The sequence below is a fragment of the Panulirus ornatus genome, chromosome 58 (genome assembly GCF_036320965.1).
Source record: "Panulirus ornatus isolate Po-2019 chromosome 58, ASM3632096v1, whole genome shotgun sequence".
Classification (NCBI taxonomy): Eukaryota; Metazoa; Arthropoda; class Malacostraca; order Decapoda; family Palinuridae; genus Panulirus; species Panulirus ornatus.
Window position 1 is genome coordinate 23,582,145 of NC_092281.1, and position 12,138 is coordinate 23,594,282.

The 12,138-nt window shown below is 42.1% G+C and overlaps 1 protein-coding gene across 2 annotated transcripts in view; it reads right to left on the minus strand.

Annotated features, from left to right (window-relative positions):
* LOC139766668 (WD repeat domain phosphoinositide-interacting protein 3) overlaps positions 1-12,138 on the minus strand; it is a 105,413-nt gene that overhangs the window by 82,605 nt on the left and 10,670 nt on the right. For both annotated transcript variants that reach the window (XR_011716935.1, XM_071695568.1), the window contains exon 5: positions 5,992-6,121. Coding sequence is in view for 1 of the 2 variants with exons in the window: in XM_071695568.1 (XP_071551669.1) it covers positions 5,992-6,121 (130 nt within the window). In the remaining variant the exon portion in view is untranslated. The remainder of the gene's footprint in view (positions 1-5,991; positions 6,122-12,138) is intronic.

Consider the following 12,138-nt stretch of genomic DNA (forward strand, 5'->3'; position numbering starts at 1 on the left):
TGTGAAGCGTCGGGGGTAAACCATGGAAAGCTGTGTAGGTATGTATATTTGCGTGTGTGGACGTATGTATATACATGTGTATAGGGATGGGTTAGGCCATTTCTTTCGTCTGTTTCCTTGCGCTACCTCGGAAACGCGGGAGACAGCGGCAAAAAAAAAAAAAAAAAAAAAATTAACATCCAAAAGTCTCTCTTTCGCGTGCCTGTCAATTAAAACGTAATCCAATAATGCTCTCTGGCCATCTCTCATACTTACATACATATACTTATGTATATCTCTTTTTAAACCAGGTATTCCCAATCACCAGTCCTTTTTCAGCACATAAATCTACAAGCTCTTCACCATTTCCATTTACAACACTGAACACCCTATGTATACCAATCATTCCCTAAACTGCCACATTACTCACCTTTGCATTCAAATCACCCCTCACTATAACTCGGTCTCGTGCATCAAAACCACTAACACACTCATTCAGCTGCTCCCAAAACACTTGCCTCTCATGATCTTTCTTCTCATGCCCAGGTGCATATGCACCAATAATCACCCATCTCTCTCCATCAACTTTCAGTTTCACCCATATTAATCGAGAATTTACTTTCTTACATTCTATCACATACTTCCACAACTCCTGTTTCAGGAGTACTGCTACTCCTTCCCTTGCTCTTGTCCTCTCACTAACCCCTGACTTTACTCCCAAGACATTCCCAAACCACTCTTCCCCTTTACCCTTGAGCTTCGTTTCACTCATAGCCAAAACATCCAGGTTCCTTTCCTTAAACATACTACCTATCTCTCCTTTTTTCACATCTTGGTTACATCCACGCACATTTAGACACCCCAGTCTGATCCTTCGAGGAGGATGAGCACTCCCCGCGTGACTCCTTCTTCTGTTTCCCATTTTAGAAAGTTAAAAAAAATACAAGGAGGGGAGGATTTCTGGCCCCCCGCTCCCGTCCCCTCTAGTCGCCTTCTACGACACGCGAGGAATGTGTGGGAAGTATTCTTTCACCCCTATCTCCAGGGATAATATATATATATATATATATATATATATATATATATATATATATATATCCCTGGGGATAGGGGAGCAAGAATACTTCCCACGTATTCCCTGCGTGTCGTAGAAGGCGACTAAAAGGGGAGGGAGCGGGGGGCTGGAAATCCTCCCCTCTCGTTTTTTTTTTTGATTTTCCAAAAGAAGGAACAGAGAATTGGGCCAGGTGAGGGTAGTCCCTCAAAGGCTCAGTCCTCTGTTCTTAACGCTACCTCGCTAATGCGGGAAATGGCGAATAGTTTGAAAGAAAAGAAAAAATATATATATATATATATATACATATACATATACATACACATACATACGCACATATACACACACACACACATATACATATATATACATATGAAATGTATGGGAAAGATTGACCAAGAGGATATATGTGTCGGAGGTGGAGGGAACGAGGAGAAGAGGGAGACCAAATTGGAGGTGGAAAGATGGAGTGAAAAAGATTTTGTGTGATCAGGGCCTGAACATGCAGGAGGGTGAAAGGAGGGCAAGGAATAGAGTGAATTGGAGCGATGTGGTATACCGGGGTTGACGTGCTGTCAGTGGATTGAATCAAGGTATGTGAAGCGTCTGGGGTAAACCATGGAAAGCTGTGTAGGTATGTATATTTGCGTGTGTGGACGTATGTATATACATGTGTATGGGGGTGGGTTGGGCCATTTCTTTCGTCTGTTTCCTTGCGCTACCTCGCAAACGCGGGAGACAGCAAAAAAAAAAAAAAAAAAAAAAAAAAAAAAATATGAAAAATGTAAGAAACAATTTAGAAAACTGAAACTTCTAGCTTGAAATGAAGTGAAAAAATGAATGTCACATAATGGTTCAATCTCTGGCTATGGAAAAGGGAAATGTATGATTTATTTACACAAACGTGCTGAGAGGTGCAACTGGAGGGATGTCTGATCATTATCTTGTGGAGGCTAAGGTGAAGATTTGTATGGGTTTTCAGAAAAGAAGAGTGAATGTTGGGGAGAAGAGGGTGAAGAGAGTAAGTGAGCTTGGGAAGGAGACTTATGTGAGGAAGTACCAGGAGAGACTGAGTACAGAATGGAAAAAGGTGAGAACAATGGAAGTAAGGGGAGTGGGGGAGGGATGGGATGTATTTAGGGAATCAGTGATGGATTGTGCAAAAGATGCTTGTGGCATGAGAAGAGTGGGAGGTGGGTTGATTAGAAAGGGTAGTGAGTGGTGGGATGAAGAAGTAAGATTATTAGTGAAAGAGAAGAGAGAGGCATTTGGATGATTTTTGCAGGGAAAAAATGCAATTGAGTGGGAGATGTATAAAAGAAAGAGACAGGAGGTCAAGAGAAAGGTGCAAGAGGTGAAAAAGAGGGCAAATGAAAGTTGGGGTGAGAGAGTATCATTAAATTTTAGGGAGAATAAAAAGATGTTCTGGAAGGAGGTAAATAAAGTGCGTAAGACAAGGGAGCAAATGGGAACTTCAGTGAAGGGCGCAAATGGGGAGGTGATAACAAGTAGTGGTGATGTGAGAAGGAGATGGAGTGAGTATTTTGAAGGTTTGGTGAATGTGTTTGATGATAGAGTGGCAGATATAGGGTGTTTTGGTCGAGGTGGTGTGCAAAGTGAGAGGGTTAGGGAAAATGATTTGGTAAACAGAGAAGAGGTAGTAAAAGCTTTGTGGAAGATGAAAGCCGGCAAGGCAGCAGGTTTGGATGGTATTGCAGTGGAACTTATTAAAAAAGGGGGTGACTGTATTATTGACTGGTTGGTAAGGTTATTTAATGTATGTATGACTCATGGTGAGGTGCCTGAGGATTGGCGGAATGCGTGCATAGTGCCATTGTACAAAGGCAAAGGGGATAAGAGTGAGTGCTCAAATTACAGAGGTATAAGTTTGCTGAGTATTCCTGGTAAATTATATGGGAGGGTATTGATTGAGAGGGTGAAGGCATGTACAGAGCATCAGATTGGGGAAGAGCAGTGTGGTTTCAGAAGTGGTAGAGGATGTGTGGATCAGGTGTTTGCTTTGAAGAATGTATGTGAGAAATACTTAGAAAAGCAAATGGATTTGTATGTAGCATTTATGGATCTGGAAAAGGCGTATGATAGAGTTGATAGAGATGCTCTGTGGAAGGTATTAAGAATATATGGTGTGGGAGGCAAGTTGTTAGAAGCAGTGAAAAGTTTTTATCGAGGATGTAAGGCATGTGTACGTGTAGGAAGAGAGGAAAGTGATTGGTTCTCAGTGAATGTAGGTTTGCGGCAGGGGTGTGTGATGTCTCCATGGTTGTTTAATTTGTTTATGGATGGGGTTGTTAGGGAGGTAAATGCAAGAGTTTTGGAAAGAGGGGCAAGTATGAAGTCTGTTGGGAATGAGAGAGCTTGGGAAGTGAGTCAGTTGTTGTTCGCTGATGATACAGCGCTGGTGGCTGATTCATGTGAGAAACTGCAGAAGCTGGTGACTGAGTTTGGTAAAGTGTGTGAAAGAAGAAAGTTAAGAGTAAATGTGAATAAGAGCAAGGTCATTAGGTACAGTAGGGTTGAGGGTCAAGTCAATTGGGAGGTAAATTTGAATGGAGCAAAACTGGAGGAAGTAAAGTGTTTTAGATATCTGGGAGTGGATCTGGCAGCGGATGGAACCATGGAAGCGGAAGTGGATCATAGGGTGGGGGAGGGGGCGAAAATCCTGGGAGCCTTGAAGAATGTGTGGAAGTCGAGAACATTATCTTGGAAAGCAAAAATGGGTATGTTTGAAGGAATAGTGGTTCCAACAATGTTGTATGGTTGTGAGGTGTGGGCTATGGATAGAGTTGTGCACATGAGGATGGATGTGCTGGAAATGAGATGTTTGAGGACAATGTGTGGTGTGAGGTGGTTTGATCGAGTAAGTAACATAAGGGTAAGAGAGATGTGTGGAAATAAAAAGAGCGTGGTTGAGAGAGCAGAAGAGGGTGTTTTGAAGTGGTTTGGGCACATGGAGAGAATGAGTGAGGAAAGATTGACCAAGAGGATATATGTGTCGGAGGTGGAGGGAACGAGGAGAAGAGGGAGACCAAATTGGAGGTGGAAAGATGGAGTGAAAAAGATTTTGTGTGATCGGGGCCTGAACATGCAGGAGGGTGAAAGGAGGGCAAGGAATAGAGTGAATTGGAGCAATGTGGTATACCGGGGTTGACGTGCTGTCAGTGGATTGAAGCAAGGCATGTGAAGCGTCTGGGGTAAACCATGGAAAGCTGTGTAGGTATGTATATTTGCGTGTGTGGACGTATGTATATACATGTGTATGGGGGGGGGTTGGGCCATTTCTTTCATCTGTTTCCTTGCGCTACCTCGCAAACGCAGGAGACAGCGACAAAGTATAATAAATAAATATATATATATATATATATATATATATATATATACATATATATATATATATATATATATATATATATATATATATATATATATATATATATATATTGATTGAGAGGGTGAAGTCATGTACAGAGCATCAGATTGGGGAAGAGCAGTGTGGTTTCAGAAGTGGTAGAGGATGTGTGGATCAGGTGTTTGCTTTGAAGAATGTATGTGAGAAATACTTAGAAAAGCAAATGGATTTGTATGTAGCATTTATGGATCTGGAGAAGGCATATGATAGAGTTGATAGAGATGCTCTGTGGAAGGTATTAAGAATATATGGTGTGGGAGGAAAGTTGTTAGAAGCAGTGAAAAGTTTTTATCGAGGATGTAAGGCATGTGTACGTGTAGGAAGAGAGGAAAGTGATTGGTTCTCAGTGAATGTAGGTTTGCGGCAGGGGTGTGTGATGTCTCCATGGTTGTTTAATTTGTTTATGGATGGGGTTGTTAGGGAGGTAAATGCAAGAGTTTTGGAAAGAGGGGCAAGTATGAAGTCTGTTGGGGATGAGAGAGCTTGGGAAGTGAGTCAGTTGTTGTTCGCTGATGATACAGCGCTGGTGGCTGATTCATGTGAGAAACTGCAGAAGCTGGTGACTGAGTTTCGTAAAGAGTGTGGAAGAAGAAAGTTAAGAGTAAATGTGAATAAGAGCAAGGTTATTAGGTACAGTAGGGTTGAGGGTCAAGTCAATTGGGAGGTGAGTTTGAATGGAGAAAAACTGGAGGAAGTGAAGTGTTTTAGATATCTGGGAGTGGATCTGGCAGCGGATGGAACCATGGAAGCGGAAGTGGACCATAGGGTGGGGGAGGGGGCGAAAATTCTGGGGGCCTTGAAGAATGTGTGGAAGTCGAGAACATTATCTCGGAAAGCAAAAATGGGTATGTTTGAAGGAATAGTGGTTCCAACAATGTTGTATGGTTGCGAGGCGTGGGCTATGGATAGAGTTGTGCGCAGGAGGATGGATGTGCTGGAAATGAGATGTTTGAGGACAATGTGTGGTGTGAGGTGGTTTGATCGAGTGAGTAACGTAGGGGTAAGAGAGATGTGTGGAAATAAAAAGAGCGTGGTTGAGAGAGCAGAAGAGGGTGTTTTGAAGTGGTTTGGGCACATGGAGAGAATGAGTGAAGAAAGATTGACCAAGAGGATATATGTGTCGGAGGTGGAGGGAACGAGGAGAAGAGGGAGACCAAATTGGAGGTGGAAAGATGGAGTGAAAAAGATTTTGTGTGATCGGGGCCTGAACATGCAGGAGGGTGAAAGGAGGGCAAGGAATAGAGTGAATTGGAGCGATGTGGTATACCGGGGTTGACGTGCTGTCAGTGGATTGAATCAGGGCATGTGAAGCGTCTGGGGTAAACCATGGAAAGCTGTGTAGGTATGTATATTTGCGTGTGTGGACGTATGTATATACATGTGTATGGGGGGGGGGGGGGCCATTTCTTTCGTCTGTTTCCTTGCGCTACCTCGCAAACGCGGGAGACAGCGACAAAGTATAATAAATATAAAAATATATATATATATATATATATATATATACACACACTAGTTAACAAAATAAACATACCAGTATATGGTTGCAGCATTAGCCCCTCTGCGGAGCTCATTCAACTGAGTTCCTGTAGCAGTATCAAAAATTCTGATCAATGTTCCCTTTTCTGAGGCTGTAGCAAGTCTTGTTCCTGGGAGGTTGAGGGCTGAAAATATGAAAACTTAAGTCCATCTATTCTTATGAGACCTGTTCCTTCACTTATAGCACATTAGTTTATGTTTATGTTCTGCTGATCTTTAAAATTCCAGAACATCTCCATATTATTTTCACCATTACAGACCCTATCTAAAACACTGAGAGAATTTTGTAAGCTGATCTCCCAGGTTCCATAAGTGATACAGCCAACAATTGCTTACATGAACACAATGGAATATGTGAAGAAAGTTACAGCTATCTATTTATCTTTATCTCTGATGCCAGATCCCAACTGGAACTCCCTTAAGGAGGTGGCCACGGCAATAGGATCTCTATAACTAGTGAACTCCAGTTCCGCTTCTTAGGCTTTTGTGCCTATCCTTAACAGGCTACTTGCAGAAGGCAACTCTAGCGCACTGTATGCAAAGGCTCCTGCCTAATGTTCCTACTGACTACGTCTATCTAATACTCCTGCCTAATTGTCCTACTGACTACACCTACCTTATACTCCTGCCTAATATTCCTACCTTCCACCTCATTTTTCTACCTAATGCTGCCCTGCAAAATGTGCCAAGTGAAAGTAAAAACTGGAAAAGAAGAAAACAGAAAGGCAAACAAGCAACAAACGACATACTTTGTTTACAGCAATCTCTGAAAGAAAGAGGTTTATGAAACTTTGTGGCAAACCACCCAGTCATGATCTTTTTTATCCAACCACAGAAATAAGAATTAACTGGATAAAGGGCATTCCCTCTACTCTTTAACAGCAGAGATAACATGAGAAACTCAATAAATTTAACTATCTTAAATAAATAATTGTCCTTCCTTCATTAATGAAGAAGTTTTGATATCAAGCAAACGAGGGTCACATTTGCACACAACCAGTTTCTTGATGTCAAGAATAATATAGTGAAAACCAAAGTCTAAAATCTAGAACCTAGCTCCACAAATAACTCCATGGCTTAACTTTACTGCTTCACATACTCTCATTCAGCCAATTAATAGCATATTGCCCCAACATACCACATCATTCCAATACTTTCTATCAACTGCAAGCCTCTCATCCACCTGAATGTCCAGGTAATGATACCCAAAGCCTCCAGTACTCCATTTTTCTATCTTCTTGTCAGGCTTCCCCTTCATCTAGCTCCTAAACTTCTAATACACAGATCCCCTTTGTAAGCCTCTCTCAATTAATCCTCTCTATATGTCTGAACAGTTTCTGCACATCCCGGTTGGCATTCCCATTATTTACATGATTAGTCTAACTTACACTACATACTGTCCTTTGGCATTTCATTTTCAGAATATCTACACTCTTCCTCTCCTATCTGAAACTTGCGACAGTACAACAACGTTGGGATTACTATACCTCAAGCATACCCATCTCTTCCTATGAGACACTGACCTTTCTTTACACTTGCTTCTTAATGCACTAAGGAACTTAATAACCTCTTCACCCACCCTGTGACTCACTTCAACATCCATGGTTCCATCTGCTACCATATAAACTCCTACGTAATTAGAGTACTCATTTCCACCCCATTAAACTCACACTCACATCATCCTGCCTCAACCCCTTTTTGCACTTCATATCCTCAATATTGTTCACTTTCAACTCCCTCTGTAAACACAATTCCCTAAATTCTGTTAACTTCTATAGCTTCTCTCTGAAGTCTGAAAAAGTTATCTGCAAATGGCAAGTATTTTACCTATCTTCCTAATCATACTGCAGACCTACCTCTTCCTCTGAGATCCCTGCATTTCCTTCCCTCATCAACCATCCACAAAAAGCATTCATGACATCACACATACTTGATATAGACCCAATTTTAGCAAGAACTTTACCCTCCTCCCTTCCTACTCTTACAGATGCCTTACTCTCTTAGCTAAAACTCTTTAATGCATTTAGAAACTTTCGAACTACCCAAATTATCCGTGGCACTTTCCACAAGGCTTTTCAGTCAATCCTATTGCAACTTTCTCCAGATCCATAAATGCCATGCACGTCACTCTCTTTTTCTGAATATTTCTCACATGTTCTATAAAACAAGCGTCTAGACCACACACTCTCTACCTCCTAAAACCACCCTGCTCCTACACAGGCAGCTGCTCTGTGTATGACATCAACATCTCAATCACCATTCTCCCACACATCTACCAAGGCAAACAAAATAATACCTCTATTAGTTGAACATTCAGTTCTATCCATACTTTTATACAGGGGCACTAATTATATTCTGCCAGTCTAAAGACACCTCAAACAGCTTGACTAACCAATCACGAACACCAACCCCTTTCTTGAGAAAACTAACTGTAACCTCTGTGGTGAAGCAGTTAGTGTTCCCAACTGTGACACATTCATGGGCCGCCCAGGGTCAAGCATATAGGTTCAAATCCTGGTTGCAGCTGTTGATCCACAGTCAACCCTGCTGTTCATTCACTCCAAGGTACCAGTAGCGAAAGACTTGAGGATGAGGAAATCCAGTAATGCAGCTCAGTTGGATGCTACTGCAGTTGAATTTATTAAGAAAGGGGGTGACTGTGTTGTTGATTGGTTTGTAAGGATATTCAATGTATGTAAGGATCATGGTGAAGTCCCTGAGAATTGGCAGAATGCATGTATGGTGCTACTGTACGAGGACAAAGGGGATAAAGGTGAGTGTCCAAAATGAAGAGGAATAAGTTTGAGTATATTCGGAAAATTGTATAGGACGGTATTGATTGAGAGAGTGAAGGCATGTACAGAGCATCAGACTGGGTAGGAGCAGTGTTGTTTCAGAAGTGGTAGAGATGTGTGGATCAGGTGTTTACTTAGGTTTTATTTATTTTTTTTATTTCTTATTTTGCTTTGTCGCTGTCTCCCGCATTTGCGAGGTAGCGCAAGGAAACAGAAGAAAGAAAAGGCCCAACCCACCCCCATACACATGTATATACACACACGTCCACACACGCAAACATACACACCCATACATCTCAATGTACACATATATATACACACACAGACACATACATATATACCCATGCACACAATTCACACTGTCTGCCTTTATTCATTCCCATCGCCACCTCGCCACACATGGAATACCATCCCCCTTCCCCCTCATATGTGCGAGGTAGTGCTAGGAAAAGATAACAAAGGCCCCATTCGTTCACACTCAGTCTCCAGCTGTCATGCAATAATGCCCGAAACCACAGCTCCCTTTCCACATCCAGGCCCCACACAACTTTCCATGGTTTACCCCAGACGCTTCACATGCCCTGATTCAATCCACTGACAGCACATCAACCGTGGTATACCACATTGATCCAATTCACTCTATTCCTTGCCCTCCTTTCACCCTCCTGCATGTTCAGGCCCCGATCACTCAAAATCTTTTTCACTCCATCTTTCCACCTCCAGTTTGGTCTCCCACTTCTCCTCGTTCCCTCCACCTCCGACACATATATCCTCTTGGTCAATCTTTCCTCACTCATTCTCTCCATGTGCCCAAACCATTTCAAAACACCCCCTTCTGCTCTCTCAACCACGCTCTTTTTATTTCCACACATCTCTCTTACCCTTCCATTACTTACTCGATCAAACCACCTCACACCACACATTGTCCTCAAACATCTCATTTCCAGCACATCCACCCTCCTGCGCACAACTCTATCCATAGCCCACGCCTCACAACCATACAACATTGTTGGAACCACTATTCCTTCAAACATACCTATTTTTGCTTTCCAAGATAATGTTCTCGACTTCCACACATTCTTCAATGCTCCCAGGATTTTCGCCCCCTCCCCCACCCTATGATTCACTTCCGCTTCCATGGTTCCATCCACTGCCAGATCCACTCCTAGATATCTAAAACACTTTACTTCCTCCAGTTTTTCTCCATTCAAACTTACCTCCCAATTGACTTGACCCTCAACCCTACTGTACCTAATAACCTTGCTCTTATTCACATTTACTCTTAACTTTCTTCTTTCACACACTTTACCAAACTCAGTCACCAGCTTCTGCAGTTTCTCACATGAATCAGCCACCAGCGCTGTATCATCAGCGAACAACAACTGACTCACTTCCCAAGCTCTCTCATCCACAACAGACTTCATACTTGCCCCTCTTTCCAAAACTCTTGCATTCACCTCCCTAACAACCCCATCCATAAACAAATTAAACAACCATGGAGACATCACACACCCCTGCCGCAAACCTACATTCACTGAGAACCAATCACTTTCCTGTATGTAAGAAATACTTAGAAAAACATATGGATTTGCATGTTGCATTTATGGATCTGGAGAAGACATATGATAGGGTTGACAGAGATGCTCTGTGGAAGCTTTCAAGAATATATGGTGTGGGAGGTAAGATGCTTGAAGCAATGAGAAATTTTCATTAAGGGTGTAAGGAGTGTGTACAAGTAGGAAGAGAGGAGAATGATTGATTCCCAGTGAAGATCAGTCTGCAGCAAGTGTGTGTGGTTGTCTAATTGTTTATGGATGAGGTGGTTGGGAAGGTAAATGCAAGAGTTTTGGAGATAAGGGTGAGTATGCAGTCTGCTGGGGATGAGAGGGCCTGAGAAGCGAGTCAGTTGCTGTTCGCTGATGACACAGCATTGGCAGCTGATTCGAGTAAGAAACTGCTGAGGTTGGTGGTTGAGTTTGGAAAAGTGTGTGAAAGAAGGAAGTTGAGAATAAATGCAAATAAAAGTAAGGTTATTAGGTTCAGCTGGGTTGAGGGACAAGTTAGTTGGGATGTAAGTTTGAATACAGAATAATTGGAGGAAGTGAAGTGTTTTAAATATTTGAATGAGGATTTGGCAGTGAATGGAACAGTGAAAGTGGAAGTGAGTCATAGGGTGGGGGAGGGGGTGAAGGTTCCGGGAGCAATGAAGAAAGTGTAGAAAGAGAGAATGTTATCTTGGAGAGTGAAAATGGGTATGTTTGAAGGAATAGTGGTTCCAACAATGTTGTATGGTTGCGAGGCATGGGATACAGATAGGGTTGTACGGAAGAGGGCAGGTGTGTCAGAAATGAAATGTTTGAGGAAAGTATGTGGGTGAGGTGGTTTGATTGAGTTAGTAATGAAAGTGTAAGTGAGATGTGTGGTAATGAAAAAAGTGTAGTTGAAAGGGCAGAAGAGGATGTGTTGAAATGGTTCAGACATATGGAGAGAATAAGTGAGGAAAGGGGGACAAAAAAATATAACTGTCAGAAGTGGTGAGAACAAGAAGTGGGAGACCATATTGGAGGTGGAATGATGGAGTGAAAAAGATTTTGAGTGATTGGGGCCCAAATATGCAGAGGGGTGAAAAGGCATGCATGGAATAAAGTGAATTGGAATAATGTGGCATTCTGGGGTCAACATGCTGTCAATGGACTGAGCCAGGGAACGTGAAGCATCCAGGATAAACCATAGAAAGGTCTGTGGGGCCTTAATGTGGATAGGAAGCTGTGGTTTTGGTGCATTACACAAGACAGCTAATGAATGAGTGTGAGTGGATGTGGCCTTTATTTTGTCTGTTTCCTAGCACTACCTTGCTGACATGGGGTGGCGATGCTGTTTCCTGTGGGGAGGGGTGGCGCCAGGAATGGATGAGGGTGAATGAGTATGAATATGTACCTTGTCCTTTCACTGAACAAACTCTAGCCACAATAACTTTTTCATTTTAAGAATCAGAACAATCATTTCCTCTCTTTAAACAGCATATTTCCCTCCTTTCTTTTCATTCTGGTTACAAACAAGCACATTCAGACACTTCAGCCAGTGTCTTTCACCAAAAGCTCTCACTTATCTACATGGACAGTATTCTTTCTCTCTTATATCCAGGTATAGTTTATCTGAAACTGATGTGTGAAGGAAATGATGCAGAAAATATGACTGGTCTGGACAAGTTTTGCAGACATGTACCAAAAACAGGTTTAGAGAAGTCCAAGATGGGACTCCATAGAGCACAGAAGGAAATGTTGTTCTTGGTACTGACAAAGAGAAAGAATTTAAATTAAAGGCTTTTCGTTGTTTAGCAATAAAGG